General features: G+C 36.2%; 1 protein-coding gene across 1 annotated transcript in view; it reads right to left on the bottom strand.

Annotated features, from left to right (window-relative positions):
• Positions 1 to 3,203: 3,203 nt before the first annotated feature.
• The window catches only part of LOC121379984 (tetratricopeptide repeat protein 23-like), a 35,413-nt gene continuing 17,185 nt past the window's right edge, over positions 3,204 to 21,431 (bottom strand). Inside the window, exons 7-12 of the mRNA XM_041508692.1 lie at positions 20,872 to 20,998; positions 17,384 to 17,466; positions 15,637 to 15,850; positions 10,704 to 10,853; positions 9,033 to 9,115; positions 3,204 to 5,277 (exon numbers count right to left, since the gene is read on the bottom strand). Coding sequence (XP_041364626.1) covers positions 5,187 to 5,277; positions 9,033 to 9,115; positions 10,704 to 10,853; positions 15,637 to 15,850; positions 17,384 to 17,466; positions 20,872 to 20,998 — 748 coding nt within the window. The 3' untranslated portion in view covers positions 3,204 to 5,186. The remainder of the gene's footprint in view (positions 5,278 to 9,032; positions 9,116 to 10,703; positions 10,854 to 15,636; positions 15,851 to 17,383; positions 17,467 to 20,871; positions 20,999 to 21,431) is intronic.

The following is a 21,431-nucleotide window of genomic DNA, read 5'->3' as shown; positions in this document are numbered from 1 at the left end:
TTATTACCTCTTTTTTTTTTCTCAGTTTGTTACTATAATTACTGCTTACACAAATAAATGATCGCATAGTACTTTGAGGTTAGTACTTTTGCCTACAGGCAATGAACACGGTTTCAAGCGTCGATAATTTAGCATCACACCATGTTTGCCTACTGGGAGAAATGTCTTGGAGTTTTCAGGACAAGAATGGTATTTTCGTAATTAAATGTAATAGTGTTGACATCAAGTGCTTTAATTTACGAAATTTCCCTTTGGCTGTCCGTACAATACTAGTACACAGAAGACGAACAAATACAAATTGTCCTCTCATCTTCTGAGTTAGCCAGTGTTTTCATTAACGATAATTAGATACATTCCACCATAAACATCTTGATTATTTGTTCACACCCACACCCAACCAGGAATATCCCTGTGAAGCCCCAGGACAAAACTGTTAGTCTTGGCATCAGATGCTTGCGTTGGTAGAATCTCCCTATGGATTTAGACTCAAACACAGATGGTTAATGAACAGAATAGCCATTCACTGAAAAATATATCGATGTGACATAAAGCACTACTTTCTTTACCTCACGTCTTTGTAATTAGTTTACATAACCAATAAGTATATACACATCCACCCCCCACCCCCCCCCCCCCCCACACGCACGCACGCACACACATCCACTCTCACACACAACACAAACATCTATATTTAAATATTTAGTTGTTCCTTGTGCGTTAAGAAATGGAATCTATAAATGCCTAAAGCATCCCCAGTCTCCAATTTGTGTAGGCAGAAACAATAATTAAATCCGCGCGACTGCGTCATACTTCAAAAACGTTTGTACACGCAATGATCCAATTTCACTCTACCCCCCCCCCCCCCAATAAAAGAACAACCCCCTACCCCAAAACAAAACCCCAACCCAACAAACAAACCCAACAGAAAAAAAACACACACAACGAAACAAAACGCAGAAAAACAAAAATCAACCCACGCTTGAAAGAGAAATGTTTTATTAATAAATATGAAGTTCTGCACAAGGTATTGCTGTGTAATTGTAACTACCATGGTATACACGAATATTGGGAAACCCCTCAAAACGTCGCAATATGGACGGATGAGATAATAAACATATAGAACAGGATGACGTCAGTGGTGTTATATATATATTTTCATATGAGAGTATCAATTAGTATTATCTGCAATAAAAACTAATAGTTATATCTATGTTTTATAAAATGTAACTATAAATCAAATAAACAGAAAACTGTAACAAGGGGTCACATAAATCATAATCAACACTACATGTATATACCTAATAGATACATCCATATTTAGTAATGAAATTAAGATGAAACTGGCTTAAACTTTTATTCAATATTCAATTATACTTATTTTTGTGCTTACATGTATATCCAATTAATGCTCAAGCACACTGTCCTGGACACACACACACACCTATCTGTCTGTCCAGGTTAGTTGTTAGTAGATAGTGAGAAAGAAGTTGGTGTAGTGGCCGTACAGAGTTGTTTTACTTGCTCCGAATGGGAGCTGGTACTGGGATGCGAACTCAACACCTACCAGCCTCAAGTCCAATGGCTTAATCCCTATACCACTGAGGCCGGTATATTTAATATTGTACTTAAATCTATTGATGCAATCACATCAGATGACCCTCAACTTGAGGTACATGTATATCTGTGCATGAAATTAGTGGTGTTCTTTTGGTTGATCTAGCACTTAAAGGCATACTGTCACGGATTTAAGGACCTTATTTCTCTAAAAACGGATAATAAATAAAAATTACATTAATTGTTGGAAACCAATTCTAGCTATCGCATCACCTTAACTGAACCATGATGGAGTGAAATCCATGTCAACCCTTTCGGCAATTTTAGTTTTTGAATTATGGCCTATTGCCATAATTAAATTATTTTTACAAAATATCATTAATAAATGGAGTATGGTGGTTATGAAAATGGTTGAATAAAGTACATTTAGGGAAAATCAAATAAAAAATATTCGGGTAATACTTTGTTAGACCATTAAATAGGTCAGTAGACTGTGACAATATGCCTTTAAATCCTGGCACCTTCCTTTTGAAGGCAAGTAAAACAAGACATTGAAACAAAAGCGATCGAGTCTTCAGCGTTAGCATTGATGTGAACGTTTTGTCTTCAGACTGTTATCACTCAGTCGGTTGAGTGCCTGCTTGAGGTGCTTGAGTTGCAGGATCGAACGAACCTCAGTAGATCCATTCAACTGATTGGGGGTTTTCTTATTCCAAACAGTGCACCACAACTGGACAAAGGCTGTGGCGAAATGGATATAAAAGATCCCTTGCTGCATTAGCAAAAATGTAACAGGTTTCCACTCTAAGACTGTAAGAATTACCAAATTTTTTACATCCAACAGCCAATGATTAATTTAATCAATGTGCTCTAGAGGTGTCGTTAAACAACACAAACTTTTTTTTAGATTCTGAAGACAAACTCTATTAATGTAGAGCTACAACCCCCCCCCCCCCCCCCCCAAAAAAAAAAAAAAAACCCCAATTAAGGATGAAAAAGATATCATCACCATTGTTGCAATCAATAAAATAACAATTTTTATTTTCCCCTATGATATTTTTTGCAACAATTAAAGGCCCGTAAAGGCTGGATATGATGCATGCATGCCATCCGACTGTTCATCTAATGCTTGCGTTTTGGGCATATAAACCATATATGATTATTTCATTACGGCCCACTGCATGCATTTTACAGATGCACGTACGCACACATCCAGTCTTGACGCTCTCATTGAAAATATTTTAACTGTTTTTTAGCCGGACCGCAAGCATGCGCCACATGCAGTCTACATGAGCCTAAACACAATATTAAAAACAGGTCCACACATACCAAAGAAAGGTGAATAACCTGAATATCACTTTAATTTATTAAGAACTCAAAAAGTTAAAAGTAAAAAAAAAAAAATGTTTAACGACACCACTAGAGCACATTGATTTATTAATCATAGACTATTGTATGTCAAACATTTGGTCATTCTGACATATACATGTATTCTTACAGAGGAAACCCGCTACATTTTTCCCGTTTGTAGCAAGGGATCTTTTATATGCACCATCCCACAGACAGGATAGCACATATCACAGCCTTTGATATACCAGTTGTGGTGCACTGGCTGGAATGAAAAATAGCCCAATGGGCCCCCCGATGAGGATCGTTCCCAGACAGACCGTGCATCAAGCGAGCGCTTTACCACTGGGCAATGTCGCACCCCTTAAACTTGAAATAAATGTGTTTATACATTGACTAAATCTGTAATATATTTTTGCAACCGTTAACAGTTGTTTGATGTACTGTCATGAATATGTGAAAAATAATTTACCGGGATATAAATTGATAAGTAAAGGCCAAAATTTTAATAAAGAAGAAAATTTAACTGCCCACCATTAGGGTAATGGTAAAAGACGACAAGACAAAAATGTTACAACTTGAAAATAAACACCAGGAAATTAATAAAGTACCACCTGAATTGTGTTGCATCCCAAAAGATGCTTAGAAGTAGTTGTCAGTGGCGATCTGGTTTAAACCAGATATTGAGAGTTTTTATACATTCCCTATCTACTGGTTGTGAGAAACAGTGACATTTCATCTCCATAGTTAATTACCCTACATTTTCATGCATACATGTATTTAAGGTTTCTGTATTTTCTCTAAAATTCATTAAATACTGATGTAACAACAGTGTTATTTACTGTCAGTCTTTTTTCAATATCCTCTGAATACACAGAACATTAATTTCAGTGTTTTATATCCATGACATGATCAAAATTTATTTACGAAGTATTACCATACATTTTCATGCATATTTAAGGTTTCCGTCTTTTTCTCTGAAATTCAATAAATACTAATGTAACGACAGTGTCATTTACTGTCAGTCTTTTTCAATATCCTCTGAATACACAGAACATTAATTCCAGTGTCTTATATCCATGACATGATCAAAATTTATTTTCGAAGTATTACCATACATTTTCATGCATATTTAAGGTTTCCGTCTTTTTCTCTGAAATTCAATAAATACTAATGTAACGACAGTGTCATTTACTGTCAGTCTTTTTAAATATCCTCTGAATACACAGAACATTAATTCCAGTGTCTGTGTCCATGATATAATCACAATTTACTTGCGAAGTACAAGTATAAACCACATGGTCAAAACTAGGTGGTACTACATTAATTTCCAGATGTATGTATGTTATAAAAATACAAAAGGTATAGTATTTCTAAGAAAAGAAAAATGGTATGAAGAAGACAACATTTATAAAGATTACCACCACCCTCCCCCCCCAACCTAAAAACAACTCAACAATTAAGAAAAAAAAAAAAAATGCCCCCCGCCACCCCAAAAAAAAACCCCACCCCAAAAAAACCCATCGAGAAGAAACAAATTGAAAATATATCACAATAAATACACAACATATATTACAATGTAAACCTGGTTCAAAACGTATCACAGTCAAATACAACATCAAAATTTTCTTTTAAACAATTAAATGCACATGAATATGTACCCAGCTAATATTTGATATAATACAACTACATGTATGGAAGGAATGTAATTAAAGGCGACACCACATACGATACAATTGAGTCATACGAGAATATCCAATCGACAAGATAAACATTAAGACTTCAATGGTTTGCTATGCATCAGTTATTCTCATACAAGACACGCGTATCGTGTGGCGTCACCTTAAGTAGATATGTTAATGTACATCTATGAATTGATGTTAACAAAGAAATTGGATTTTTTAACAAATATATTTTTTAAAAACTGAAGTGCATATATTTTTAATATTTAAGTATTTGGAATAGATCATAAACTTTTGTTTTCTTCCAGAGATACAACAACAAAAAATCCTTCACATGTAGGGAAATACTCCTTTTAGGTTTATGAATTGTAGATCCCCTACCCATACTACCACAAATATGACTTAAGTTACATGGAATTATTTGTAGCAGTTTAACAATACAGAAACATTACCCTAGTTACAACATGTACCATAGTTGGTTTATTAACAATAAAATGAAATGTTCTATATAATGCAAAATTTGGTATAATTATAGTAAATGATTTGCAGACTGTTGAGTAAATAAAGTAAAATGTTTAACAACTAAGCTTGTCTCCACCACTATTATGACTGTTTTACGACACTTGAAAATCTTGGACGCTTTTGTAGTTCGTCTTCTTTGCTCAGCACAAACTTGTTGGAAACACATGGACTCCTAAAACAATACAATAAATAAGTTTTTAAAATCTTATCGAAATTACAAATCACACAGATGTTAAATAAAGACACTGTTTGGAATAGGTTTGTAATACAAGGTATAACTAAATATAAGAGTAATATGGTGAAACGTTTCTTAAAAAGCAATAAAAATCAAAGAATGACAATTTACGAGGTTAGATGGCAGGTGTGTGTGTGCAGGAATTTTAGCAGTGGGGGTCTAGACAGTGGCAACCAACTTTAATACGGGGGTTGAGTCACGCTTTCATGTAAAATATATTTTTTAAAAAGAAGAAAATTAGCTTCAGCAGGGAGGGGTTTAGATCCCGAAACTCTCCCCCTACACATGAGCCTGGGTGGGTTGAGTGGGGTAAACAAAATAGGATGCTTTGATGTTAAAAGTGTTCCTGATATTGGAGCGTTAAAGGCATATATTGTCACAGACCACTGACCTATTTAATGGTCTAACAAAGTATTACCTGAACAAAAATAATTTGATTTGTCCCTAAATGTACTTTATTCAACCATCTTCATAACCACCATACTCCATTAATTAATGGTATGTTGTAAAAATAATTGAATTATGGCAATGGTCGATAATTCAAAAACTAAAATTACTCAGAGGGTTGACATGGATTTCATTCCATCATGGTTCAGTTAACGTGATGCAATAGCTAGATTTGGTTTCCAACAATTAATGTAATTTTTATTTATTATCCATTTTTAGAGAAATAAGGTCCTTAAATTCGTGACAGTATGCCTTTAACACTGCCATGTGAAATTTTAAAAAACATGTCCATTAACAAAATATATATTATCCAAATATTTTTCATATGTACATGTAGTTTTATTGTCGGATTGTGAAAAGCATTCATTTGACATGTATGGATGATCCCAAAGAATTCCTTTTTTTTTAATGCATATTGTACAGTCAAAGCTACTCAAGCCTATTAAGCAGACACCCACTATAAAAAAATTATCTGGGTTCATAAAATGCAACCTTTTTTGGATTACCAGACATTTTGCCCCATGTTAGTTCACCCCCAGTCATTTCTGCCCCAACTATTTGTCATTTCAAAATGTCCTTATCACTACAGTAAGACTGAATAGGTATGTAATAAAAATGTATAATAACACCACAAATATATTTAAAGGAACATACCCCAGTTTTTAAACACTAAGGAATATTGTTTTTACTATTATAGCCAGGGTTGAAAATTAACATGAAAACCATGGTCGCCAGCAGGGCCAGTTAAAGAAAAATCTTACTGGCCCTTCTCAAATTCAACTAGCCCTCCAATTATAATATTGAAATTTAACTGCACAGCCAAAATCAAAACTTGAATGTTCTTTGTTGAATAGTAATCATGTGCACACTGTATGTAGTCCGTTTGCGTCAAAAGGAAGCGGGCAAATTGGCATGCAACTTTATAATAAATAAAGTAAAAAATTGATATGAAAACAAATTTAAACCCATACCAACTCAAATAACATTTTTTGAAAAAGAAATCCAGTATAAATATACATACGGTATATATTTTTTTACAAATTACCATTAAATTATACAGAATAAATCTCAATTATAATACAGGGGTGAAGACACAGTGCTAGAACAGCCAATCTTTGCACCTTGACTTGCATTGTCTCAGAAATAATGCAGTATAAGGAGACTAAAGGTAGACCTGCGCATGCTTCAGTAAACTAGTCTTGGAGTGGCAGTCTTCTTTATGGCAATGCAAGAGGGATGACATAGCCAGTAAAGGATTTTTTCGGGAGTGACTGTCCTATATACGTGGCACTACTAGATAGAGATATTATAAATGCTACAGTTATTAGGCTACTAATAAAATAAATATGAAAATAAAAATACATTTATGACCCCCCCAAAAAACAAAAACAACCCCCAACAACAGTAAAGCAATAGCCAAACCCAACATTGTACCAATATAAAAAATGATGCACTTTGTTATATTACAAAGCATAAACACGTACTTATTGTATATTACAGTAATATTTAGATGGTTGTCATCATGTAAGATCTGTTCTTATTGCATGGAAATTGCTTAAATTTAAAACAATACAAAGACAATCAATTAACTGACCTTTGGAATAATTCCTGTAGTAATGGAAAATTCCATTGTTATTTTTATATGCACACATGCGTTCACATCAGTACGAGTTAAAACTACAAGATAGATTTTGATTTTGTCCCAGAATAACATACATGTAAGCTAATTAAATATGATTAATTTGTGCCATAACATTTAATAACAATTGTCAAAAAGTATGTCCACTAGATAATTATGGCGTATCCAGTCCATTCCAATAAGCTGACGACTTCCAGATTTTAAAAATACATGCAGTGCCTGCCATACATTTTGAGCTTTATTTTTAGAAATACCTAGTCCAAAGTCACAGAAGATGAGTCTGGTGCTGTCAAAATATAAAGAATGTTCTATGTTTTCTGCTGCCAGATTTGTAGTTCACGCCAGCGCAGACACGGTGTGTTCTGCCACATTCGATTCAGTTTCAGTGGTTTCTTTTTTTAACTGATACCATAGTTGCCAGACCCTAAATTTGATGGTCGCCCAACAGACTACCTTTGTAAAATTCTTAGTCGCCCTTTTGAACCCTGATATAGCCGTTTTTGATAACTGAAATCATACTTTACTTAGATTTTGTGGTTTAGATTATCAATTTCTGTACATTCGAATTTTTTTGTGGTCATCCTGGTGTTTTTAATACCACAAAATGCATTTCTCATATTGTTAAAAATGCACATGCATCTGAGAAGTAACAGCTATGAAATTGAGTTTTACTCTATTTTTAGAGGGTATTTCACCATTTCAAAGTCATAGACTCATGTTTCACTCAATTGTAATTTTATCCAAATGTGTACAGGTTTGTAGATTAACTAAACTTAGTGTTAATTTTCACGTGTTGAAACTAGGGTCAATACAATTTATTTTTAAAAGGTTAGTCGTGGAACTAAAACAACTAGGTTGTTGATGCTTTGAAAATAATACTATTATGATATTGGTTGATATCAAAGAGTGCTTTGAACTACAGATATGATATGACCTCATTTGTATAGGTGGTGTTCACTATGCCCTTTCTTTACTAGTGGGATTAACAAATGAGGTCAATTCCAGTTATTAGTAATGAAGTATCATGAAGATAATCACCATCAGCAATGTTTACTAATAACTATTAATAGATACACAATTTGATCAGCCTAGATCAAAGGGTTTTTGATTTACATACAACCATCTCTCATTTCAGATTATTAAAAACTGCATGACATACACTAATATATGAATTATAATTTTAATTAAATTAAGGACCAAAATGTACTATGAACTTCTTTTCACCTGCATTTGAATTTACTTCCAATATTAAATGACATTAAACAATATGGCTGTCAGTTACCATATGTTATTTGTTTCATGAATTTAGATTTTTCTTATTGATATTCAAAAATGGACACACCAAACCCCAATTGGGAGCAAACAGGATTTTTTTGTGGGGGAGAACTGGTAACACTTTGGGAGTAAACCGACATAATTTTTGGGGGGTGAACTGGTATGGGGAGAAGTGACATGGGAGAAAACTAACTGGGGCGAACAGGTTTGGCATAAGAAACAATTACATGAATTTACAAATTTCTGCATGGATTTTAAAATTTACCATTAGCATTAACAAAGTGGAAAAAGGATCATAGTCTTAAACATGAGTAACTTTAAACACACATACGCCATGAGCATTTCCAATGTTCGTTGACTGTCCATAGTTTTCTTGTGCTTTTTACCCAGCACCAAAGTTTCAATTGTGTGACACTGCAATAAAGAAAGATATACATGTAGTTACAAATAATAATAATAATAATAATAATAATAATAATAATAGTAATAACAACAATAACAACAAGCATTTTGAGAGTACTGCTAAAGCAATACATGTTCCATATTGACCCAACAATTTTTCTTATCTCCTAACTTCAAGGACCAAAACCTCTGTGAAAAGTGGATAAATCCCTATGAAAGTTAAACTTGATCAATAACCGTACATATGATGATAAAGCTATACACAAAATCTCAGGTTAATATTTCAAGGCCTTCTGAAAAGAAAGTCTGGAAAACACATTTTTGTATCTCCTACGTTCAAGGGCCATAACTTTGTCAAAAATGGGTAAATCGCCACAAAAGTCAAACTTGATCTGTAATAGTACGTGATAAAGCTATACACAAAATTTAAACTCAATATCTCAAGGCATTCTAAAAAAAACCCACTAAAAAAACCCCATATGGAAAACTATATGTTGGACAGACAGACAGAAGGACAGACAGAAGGACGGAGATGAAACCTATAGTCCCCCATGGTTGGACAGTAGAGGACTAATAACAATAACAGAACAAGAGGAAGAAGAATGAATAATAGCAACATAATATTAAACATTGGTGTAACACAGGACATGCCCCCTCCCCACCAATCACACCTCTTCCACCCCCCCCCCACCTTTTATATTTGTCTGTCACCCTATAACTTGTGTAAAAGTCAGTTTGTGAGCCCACTCCTCCCAATTTTGGTGGCCCTCATCCGTTTTAACAAAAAGTTAACAGTTATTAATGTTCATTCCCACAGTACTGACATTGAATCACACATTACATTTCTGTATTGTATACACGTATATCTTCTCTAACAGTGAATTAAATATGGTCTTAAATACCATGTGTTCCCATATTTATTTCAATCAGTATATACATGTACATGCAGTTATAAAACCACAATTTGTTATTCATGAGTTACATGTATGTCAATGGACTTCTACATTACTGACCGGCCTCGGTGGCGTCGTGGCAGGCCATCGGTCTACAGGCTGGTAGGTACTGGGTTCGGATCCCAGTCGAGGCATGGGATTTTTAATCGAGATACCGACTCCAAACCCTGAGTGAGTGCTCCGCAAGGCTCAATGGGTAGGTGTAAACCACTTGCACCGACCAGTGATCCATAACTGGTTCAACAAAGGCCATGGTTTGTGCTATCCTGTCTGTGGGAAGCGCAAATAAAAGATCCCTTGCTGCCTGTCGTAAAAAGAGTAGCCTATGTGGCGACAGCGGGTTTCCTCTAAAAACAGTGTCAGAATGACCATATGTTTGACGTCCAATAGCCGATGATAAGATAAAAAATCAATGTGCTCTAGCGGCGTCGTTAAATAAAAAACAAAAACAAACTCTACATTACTGATGTCAGCTATACCACTGTTTTCTTGATTGTACTGTTTTTATCAGTAAACACTGGGGGCTGAATTTACAAAGGCTGTTTATGTGTTATATAATTGTAACTGAATCTACGTACATTTACAGTGCTTAAACACCAGCGTTTAAGAAGAACAGGCTTCGTAAACATTCGGCCCTGCAAGTTTACCTTTTTGTAAGATCTCAAAGCCTTCTCTATTTCCCCCGTCGACAGATGAATGGACGCCATGAGTTTGTACGTGTCGGACACCTGTTCAGAGTAGTCTCCAAACACCTCACTCTTAGGGTTGATACTGGACTTCAAGATGGTCATCGCCTCCTGAAACAACAAACAGTGTACTGATGATAAAGTAAAGAAAGAAATGTTTTATTTAACAACACACTCAACACATTTTATTTACGGTTATATGGTGTCGGACATATGGTTTAGAACCATACAGATATTGAGAGAGGAAACCTGCTGTCGCCACTTCATGGGCTACTCTTTTCGACTTGCAGCAAGGGATCTTTTATATGCACCATCCCACAGACAGGGTAGTACATAACACAGCCTTTGATATACCAGTCGTGGTGCACTGGCTGGAACGAGAAATAGCGTAATGGGGCCACCGAGGTGGATCAATCTCACACTGACCGTGCATCGAGCGAGCGCTGTACCACTGGGCCACGTCCCGCCCCTGATGATAAAGTAGTCAGACAGCTAAAAGTTAAAGGTTGTTTTGTTTAACCACATCACTAGAGCACATTGATGTAATAATTATAGGCTATTGGATGTCAAACGTTTGGTCATTTTAAAATATAGTTTAAAAGGAAACCCACTACATTTTTCCATTAGTACCAAGGGATCTTTTGTATATACCATCCAACAGACAGGATAGCACATAGTCTGGCCTTTTGATATACCAATCATGGTGCATTAATGGCTGGAATGAGAAATGGCTCAATGGGCCCACCGATGAAAAGTTTGTTTTGTTTAACAACACCACTGGAGCACATTGATTAACTAATCATCGGCTATTGGATGTCAAATATTTGGTGATTATGACTCATAGTCATGAGTTGAAACCTGCTACATTTTTCCTAATGCAGAAAGGGATCTTTTATATGCACTTTCCCACATACAGAAAAGCATACCATGGCCTTTGATCAGCTGTGGTGCACTGGTTGGAATGAGAAAAATCACAATCAGTTGAATGGATCCACTGATGTGGTTTGATCCTGCGACACAATCACCTCAGGCGAGCACTCAACTGACTATGTTAAATCCCAGCCCAGCCCACAGATGAGGATCGATCCCAGACTGACTGAACATAAAGTGAGCGTTTCAAACAGTGTAATGTGCATCAATAAAACAAATAAACACAACATAATAAAACCCAGTGCCATTATCTGCATGGTTCAAACTTAATAGAAAAAAAGAAAGAAATGTTTTTTTTAACGACGCACTCAACACATTTTATTTAGGGTTATATGGTGTCGGACATATGGTTTAGGACCATACAGATATTGAGAGAGGAAACCTGCTGTCGCCACTTCATGGGCTACTCTTTTTGATTAGCAGCAAGGGATCTTTTATATGCACCATCCCACAGACAGGGTAGTACATACCACAGCCTTTGATATACCAGTCGTGGTGCACTGGCTGGAATGAGAAATGGCGCAATGGGGCCACCAATGGGGATCGATCTTACACCGACTGCACATCAAGCCAGCACTGTACCACTGGGCTACGTACCGCCCCAAACTTAATAGTGGCACAGACAGCAGACATATAGCTGTGACGTGATTAATTCTATGTTAGGTCAGGGATTTTTACTGATGGCAGTTTTTTGCTTTGCTGCTGGATAAAAACTACTGCAGTCTGCTGAAGTGGTAATTTTTACATTTTCAATTTTGTGTTTATTTGTTGCAAAAATTACCGGTTTAAAAGTTTTGTAGTCAGGCTCAAAATTGCTGTAGGTTAGTTTTGATTATGCCTAAAACCTTTCAAAATTGCCATTGGTAACAAATTCTAAAGTTTGAAACCTGCATTTCATTTGAATAACAAACTTAATAAATATGGGCACCGTTTTACAAAACGACCTTAGCTCTAAGATCACCTTAAATGTATAAGGAAGCTACGCACTTAAGGTGATCTTAGGACTAAGATCCCTTCGTAAAACAGGACTCTGATCCAATGAAAGGAAAAGTTTTTATTTAACGTCACACTCAACACATTTTACTTATGGTTATATGGCGTCGGACATATGGTTAAGAACCACATAGATATTGAGAGAGGAAACCCGCTGTCGCCACGTCATGGGCTACTCTTTTTGGTTAGCAGCAAGGGATCTACATTGTATATGCACCATCCCACAGACAGGGTAGTACATACCACAACCTTTGTTACACCAGTTGTGGAGCACTGGCTGGAACGAGAAATAGCCCAATGGGTCCACCGATGGGGATCAATCCAAGACTGACCACGCATCAAGCGAACACTTTACTACTGGGCTACGTCCCGCACCCCCCTGATCCAATGATTACGGGTATGATGCAGAGTAAAACCATATGCAACTTTGTATAATAAAATACAATCATAGAAGGCAACTTAAAATCTGATGGAGTATGTACATGTACATGTACATTTGTATTTATCATATAATATCTTACATTTTCAGTGCAATCAAAGTATGTAATATTTTTCAGATCACATACTTTAAGAATTTGATAACTTTGCAAATTAGATGTAAATTAGTCGAGGTCTCGGCACCAGGTTTATTGACATTTAAGCAAACGTACTTGGGTGACATTCCATGATTGACGTATGCATTCATAGTCATCAAATAAAAACATTTCAATGGCAATTTGACACTGAAAGCTGTCCAGCGTTCAGAAAACAAAAAAACGTTAGGCATAACTTTATTTTGATGTAAGGACATCCAAAATGACGTCATTCGAGTTTGACGTCATTTCCATTAAAAAAAACACCGCGCCACATATTCTTACGTCATTTGAATATCTAGTAATGGCGGACTGGAATTAAAGTTGCATGTACAGTTTACAAAAACATGTTGTATTAAGCTTGAGCTTATATGATAAAGAGATTATTACCCTCGTGTATTTCGGTATCGTCAATATCATATATTAGTAATAAAAATAATGTATTATGCTCGCCAGAGGCTCGCATAATACAATTTTTATTCCTAATATATGATATTGACGATACCAAAAAACACGAGGGTAATAACCTCTATGTATGTATTTTAGAGTCAACAGTTAACAAACAATCCAGCCTTTACTACAAATAATATCTCATATTCAAAATATGTATTTCAGGAAACAAAGTTAATAAGTTATACCTCGTCAAATTGTTAAGAGTGTTTTGTTGTTGTTTTTTCAGTGTTATTGTTCAAGACAAACTAGGATAATATCAGGGTTAGGGCTCTGAATTGTCATCTTACAAGAAATATATCTAATATCTATATTTTCCTGAAATTAATATAAATAGAGTATTCGTCATGAATGTTTTTAATATGCAATATATCAACTGAGTTTAAGCTAATCAGTATTTGTCGAGACTCTGCCGAGACAAATACCAATTAACTAGACGATGTTGCTTTACATATTAAAAAACATGGGTAGCAAATTCTATTTATCCTATAACATTTCTAAAATAACATTTTAATTTGATATTTAGTAAACCACAGTTCTAAATTCACCTTCATTGGTAATATGTCATCACGCTTTGCAAAAATGTAGGTTGACACCATGCACTTTAATTAAATGTTACCAAAACGTTATTCTCAAGCAAAAAAACCCATATTAACAAGGTATTAACAAGGTTAATAAAGCAAAATATCAAATGGTTTAATCACATGACTATTGTGGGTAAGTTATAGGATTAATTAACAAATGACCGCAATTATATTTTGGTTTATAGAAGTACTTTTGTATGACCATCTTAGGAGTCTATGCAGTGTGCACATTTTGGTTTAGTTATAGCATCAGCTATAATAGCATTATCCATTAATTTAGCGTATATAAAAAAAGCATACTACTATGTGGTATCTGTGTCACGATTTTATGGCTTTTGTATCTTTCATGTGTATTTTCTTCAAGATATCTAAATATGGTTTCCTAAATAAATGGGCTAGTTGCACAAAAGTAATGCGAGTGTTGGTGTGGGCATGGCTTAAATTATTTTTTCGGTTCATTGAAATATGAATGCAAAAGAGTAAGCACCTCTGGACCAATCAGATTGTTGTGAAGTGTGTACAACATGTAGATGCAAAGAAAATTTAATTATATAAATTTATACCTTTACAAATTGTCAAAATATTTTTTAACTTTTGGCTCTTCTACCCACTAACTACTGTTAATGCTCTGAATGCACCACTAGAGCACATTGATTTATTAATCATCGGCAAACATTTGGTAATTTTAACATATACATGTAGTCTTAGAGAGGAAACCCACTACATTTTTCCATTAGTAGCAAGCAGGGATCTTTTATATATGCACCATCCCACAGACAGGATAGCACATCCCACAGCCTTTGATAAACCAGTTGTGGTGCACCGACTGAAATGAGAAATAGCCCAATGGGCCCACTGACGGGGATCGATCCCAGACCGACCGCACATCATGCCAGCACTTTACCACTGAGCTACGTTCCCCCCTGCTCTAAATGTATACACATGTTTCATGTTGTGTGGTATCACCAGTGTTTAAGAAAGGAAGGAAATGGTTTATTTAACGACGGACTAACATATTTTATTTACGGTTATATGTCGTCGGACATATGGTTAAGGACCACACAGATATTGAGAGAGGAGACCCGCTGTCGCCACTTCATGGGCTATCCTTTTTCGATTAGCAGCACGGGATCTTTTATATGCACCATCCCATAGACAGGATAGCACTTACCACAGACTTTGATGTACCAGTTGTGGTGCATTGGTTGGAGCGAGAAATAGCGCACTGGGCCCACTGATGGGTAATGATCCCAAACCGACTGCACACCAAGAGAGCGCTGTACCACTGAGCTACGTCCCGCCCTACTCTAAATGTATGCACATGTTTTGTGTTGTGTGGTGTCACCAGTGTTTAAGAGCACCCACCTCGTATCTGTTGGTTCTGATGAGCAGTCTGGCCAGTTCATCGTTGACCTCCAGTGTCTTGGCATGGTGGGGTCCGTACACCGCGGTACAGTTCCCGAGACACTCGTTGAGATAGCTTTCTGCCGACCCTTCCGCTTCCTCGCGACCTGTACTAGCGTACGCACGGGCCAGGGCAAGAGCTGTTTCTACCAGCTTCACGCTCCCTTCTCGGTGACTGAAAGGGAAAACCCCCCCAGCAGTGACATCTCAGCACATTTTTAACTATAGCTACTCGGAGTCTAACATATTGTTATTTTAACATTTATAAGAGAAGAGACCGGACAGTGTCAAATAAGCTACTCTCACTGAACAGCAGAAAGGGATCTTTTATATACATGTATTATACATGTTTCTACAAATAGTTAAGCACATACATGTACCATAGGTTTTGATAAATACTAATCATAGGATACTGGTTGGTGGAAGGGGGTGAACAACATTGCTTCTACAGTGAAACCCCTCAAAAACGGACAGCCATGGGACCAAGAAAAAAGTCTGGTTTTGAGGGGTATCCGGTTTACAGGTTTATTATTTTAAGTTTATCATTCAACATGGCAGCATTTCGCTGGATGTTCCTACATATCCAAAGTAGATACTAAAATGAATCACTGTTGACAAAATTTCCACCAAACCAAGCCAAACAATTTTACTCTTGGTTACTCTTTATTTTGTTAAATAAACTTTGCAAAGATAAAAAAACAAAACAACAACAAAAAAGAGGGTTCAAATAATTGGAAAAATGAATTAAATTCCTAGTTGCTTTGCTGTTCATTGCGGTAATCGAGAGACGTACATGTAGGCTATGAAAAGAAGCTCAATCAAATTCGTAAGTTAATCTAACTTTGTAACAATCAAGCTCAGAATAAAGGGAGTACATGTGTTTCCTCCAGTTATTTAAACATCAAAGCTGTTAGTTAATCCCTTAATTAGTATTTGTCAACTGCACGACAGTGACACTGGAGCATGCGCACATGTAGTTAGCTCTGGGTACGCAGTCATGCTATCAAAGTATAAATAATACAGTAATGATTGATGTTGGTGTGAGGTAAAATTTGCATTAAAGGAACACAATGGGACCGGATAATTTCATCCGGTGCAGTTTGGAGGGGTTTCCAGTTTAGAGGGATAAATTTTAGTGTTAAAAAATAAGCAAATCACAGGACCGTGTAAAACGTCCGATTTTGAGGGAATTCCGGTTTACTGAGGGTCCGGTTTTAAGGGGTTTCACTGTACTTGGGAGGTGGGAGGGGATATCACCTAGCTAAGAACTATCACCACAGTTTGTGAATAATAGTAATGAGATTTTGATGTTCCATCAGACTAATCAATCAATCCTGGATAATTGCTTTAATTACCACTGAAATATACCCAACCCTTGGTGACTTTAATGTTAGGTTGTAATATTGAAAAAAAACAAAAAAAAAAAAAAAAACATTTAATGTATAAAGAAAGCTGATGTACAATGTCTGACAGCTTTATCAAAATCACATCACAAACATGTTTTAGCTCTTGCATCTATTCAAATTATCAAATTGAATGTTTTAGGTCTATTATGACAGTCTATCTATTAAATTAAGTTTGAAGATTTTTTTTTATTATTCATGTTTATTTCCAGTCATGACTTGGGATTGGTTAAAAGCCTCCAAATGGTCTCATACCATACATGTAACAATAAGATAAATCTGCAAGGTGTATAAAAAGTACTTACTGACAACTAGCGATGGAGTGGGCTTGAAGAAACAACTCGATCGCTTTCTCGTGGTTGGCATGACGACCTTTACTTTGTTCCAGGTAAACAGGTTAGGGAAATTAAATGTTACAAACAAAAATTAAAATTTAATTTCCAATCATGTAAATAAAACATGCAATATGAAGGATTCAATAATTGACACAAATGCACTTATATTTCTTCACCATTGAAATGAAGTAGTTACATGTACATGCATGTAGCTTTTGCTTGCAGACTGGAAATTCTTTTACATAATTTTTAAATATGTATGGAAGGAAGGAAATGTTTTATTTAATGACGCACTGAACACATTTCATTTATGGTTATATGGCATCGGACATATGGTTAAGGACCACAAAGATATTGAAAGAAAAAAAAGAAAGAAATGTTTTATTTAACGATGCACTCAACACATTTTATTTACGGTTATATGGCATCAGACACATGGTTAAGGACAACACAGATTTTAAGAGGAAACCTGCCTGTCGCCACTACATGGGCTACTCTTTCCGATTAGCAGCAAGGGATCTTTTATTTGCACTTCCCACAGGCAGGATAGCACAAACCATGGCCTTTGTTGAACCAGTTATGGATCACTGGTCGGTGCAAGTGGTTTACACCTACCCATTGAGCCTTGCGGAGCACTCACTCAGGGTTTGGAGTCAGTATCTGGATTAAAAATCCCATGCTTCGACTGGGATCCGAACCCAGTACCTACCAGCCTGTAGACCGATGGCCTAACCACGACGCCACCGAGGCCGGTCAAAGATATTGAAGGAGGAAACCTGCCATCACCACTTCATGGGCTACTCTTTTCGATCAGTAGCAAGGGATCTTTTATATACACCATCCCATAGACAGGACAGCACATACCACGGCCTTTGATGTACCAGTCGTGGTACACTGGCTGGAGCGAGAAATAGCCCAATGTGCCCACTGACGGGGGTCGATCCCAAACCAACCATGCATTAAGCGAGCGCTTTACCACGGTGCTACGTCTTGCCACAAATATGTATGGTGACATCAGCTAACCATGACTCGTGATGTCATGTTTAACATAATTTTGTTACAACACTACAATTCATCAGTTCAGGTAGTCACATTTCTCCCTTGACTTGGAACCGGACACTCAGAAAACCGGAATTCCCTCAAAACCGGACATTTTACTTGGTCCCAAGGGTGTCCGGTTTATAGGGGTTTCACTGTATTAATCTGTGAAGTATATACATGTGTACACGTACATGTGCTGTCACATTTCACCTTCAAATTGATTGCAATGCCCTAAGAAAAACATTCAACACTGCGGTGTCATTAACCCATCCTGATTGGATGGGTTAATGACACCGCAGTGCTGAATGTTTTTCTTAGGGCATTGCAATAAATAAAAATAGCAAACTAGACATAATTCTCTTTCATGTAATATATTAAAAGATATCTGATATCCTACAACAGGACTATCAGTGACAAGTCATCAAGCTGATCAAGTTGTCTCATTAAGCTATTATAAAGATAAAACCAGATTATGATGAGCGAAACCCAGGATGTCCAAACAATAAGAGTGAAGGAAAAAGAAGGAAGTTACAGTCATGTGACCGGAACAGGATGGGGTGCGCAGTAGAGGAATTTTAGGCCATCCCACAGGCTGTTGGGATGTTCGAACCAGACTACTATCCTTAGGGGAATATGCACTAGTTTGAGGACAGGTGATGTTGAAAAGAAATTGCTTTGCCAATTTGTAGTCAAATATAAGTACATGTAGATCACATTACGTACTTTATTCCAATAAAGGCTATTTCAATTCTATAATTTCTTTATAAAAAATCCTGTATCAAAATTACTTTTCGCCTTAGAGGAAAAAAATGGCCTCGGTGGTGTTGTGGTAGGCCATCGGTCTACAGGCTGGTAGGTACTGGGTTCGTATCCCAGTCGATGATGCATGGGATTTTTAATCCAGATACCGACTCCAAACCCTGAGGGAGTGCTCCGCAAGGCTCAATGGGTAGGTGTAAACCACTTGCACTGACCAGTGATCCATAACTGGTTCAACAAAGGCCATGGTTTGTGCTATCCTGGTTTGTGCTATCTTTCTTTAGAGTAAAAATGTCTGACTTGAACAGTGTTGTAATTTGCATGATTTTCCCTGTCTGTGGGTGTGTATTATATGTACTAAATATGATCTGGGAATAAAAAGCATACAGTAAAATAGATTTTAACAACTTAGCTCATAGTTAACCATTTTATTGTAAAGTGAACCTTCAATTAGTAAAATATAACAGTTACTACACGTAGTCAGGAAGATGGTTCTCATATTGAGTGTCTTTTTGTGTCAGGTACATCCATAATCAACTAACCCTATACTTTTTATACAACAAGTAAAAGTTTGTTTTGTTTAACGACACCACTAGAGCACATTGATTTATAATCATCAGCTATTGGATGTCAAACATTTGGTAATTCTGACACAGTCATCAGAAGAAACCCGCTACATGCACTTTCCCACAGACAGGAAAGCACATACCACTGCCTTTGACCAGTTGTGGTACACTAGTTGGAATGAGAAAAAACCCAATCAGTGGAATGGATCCACCGAGGTGGTTCGATCCTGCGATGAGCTAATTCTTTTACACCAAATTCTGTTACTAAAAACCCCATAATATTTCCTGTTATAATCTTTTTGTTGTTGACTCTATACTTTCTTCATAACATACATGCACATAATTATGAACAAATCTTGCTAAAAAGTTAACACAGTAACTTCAAACTGTGCAGTATGGTGTCATATACATGTATTTGGATCACTTCAAAAATTAATGTAATTTGCAAACTAACACAGGTCTTGGACAATTTCCGTAATTATGTGATTTGTGTCATAGACTTATTTTATGGTCATATACATGTACTACATGTATAACATCCATATAAATAAAATCATATTTTCCTTTTAAAATCGAATTAAATTCATTAAGCATGGAAATAAGAAATCTACACATTAACAAACCGTTTCAATTAATGTTTCACAATTTATAATATTTATTTAAGGATTGTGTGGTATTTCTTTTACGTTCATCAGGGTATGAACAAAGGGTATGGATCCAAAACAAAATCATCTGCAAACTGTGTGAATTGGCGAAGCTGTTCTCACAATTCTGCAGATTTGTTTTTTTTTCACACCCAGATGAACGTAAAAGAAATAACAGAGAATTCTTATAATTAAATTTGAAACATACTTACTAATAATAACACTGAAAATTCATATTTTATTTTGAATAATGTTTTTGTTCTTCAACAATAACGCTCAGTACAACAAAGCACCAATATAAAGTGACGTCATCAAATATGACATATTCCCTGACAACGTTATTTTTACGTTCATCGAGAAATGAACATACTCGTATTGCTACGGCTGGACCATTGGAATGACGTTAAATTGTAATGAAAGTAACACAAAATTGAATTATAAAGGATATGGCACCATAATCGTGATAAACTGGTATGAGATGCAAACTGTCTTGTCCATAGACTTTCTCCATCAAGTCAATGACTTTGTCGTACTGTGTGCTAGCCAAGGCATACTTCTTCTGTCTACTGTAGAGCCTGTAACAAACAAAACACAATACTGTCAACTTTGTTACAAAACATAAAGTTTGTTTTCTTTAATGACACCACTAGAGCAGTGATTTATTAATCATCGATTATTTAGTCATCAGAAGAAACCCGCTTAATTTTCCTAATGCAACAAGCGATCTTTTATATGCACTTTCCCACAGACAGGAAAACACATACCTGTACCATGGCCTTTGACCAGCGGTGGTGCACTGGTTGGAATGAGAAAAACCCCAATCAGTTGAATGGATCATCAAGTGAGCACTCAACCAACTCTGTCCCGGGTTGGGTTTCTGGCTATCCAGAGGCGGAACCCGGGACAGACATGCTCGAAACCTCTGTGGTATATGAGCATGATTAAAAGTCACATACACACTCAACCAACTAAGCTAAATTCCGACCCAAATTGTCATGGATTCTAATA

This window comes from Gigantopelta aegis, chromosome 8, assembly GCF_016097555.1.
Source record: "Gigantopelta aegis isolate Gae_Host chromosome 8, Gae_host_genome, whole genome shotgun sequence".
Lineage (NCBI taxonomy): Eukaryota > Metazoa > Mollusca > Gastropoda > Neomphalida > Peltospiridae > Gigantopelta > Gigantopelta aegis.
The sequence above is the reverse complement of the archived record's forward strand: the minus strand, read 5'-3'. Positions and strand labels throughout refer to the sequence as shown.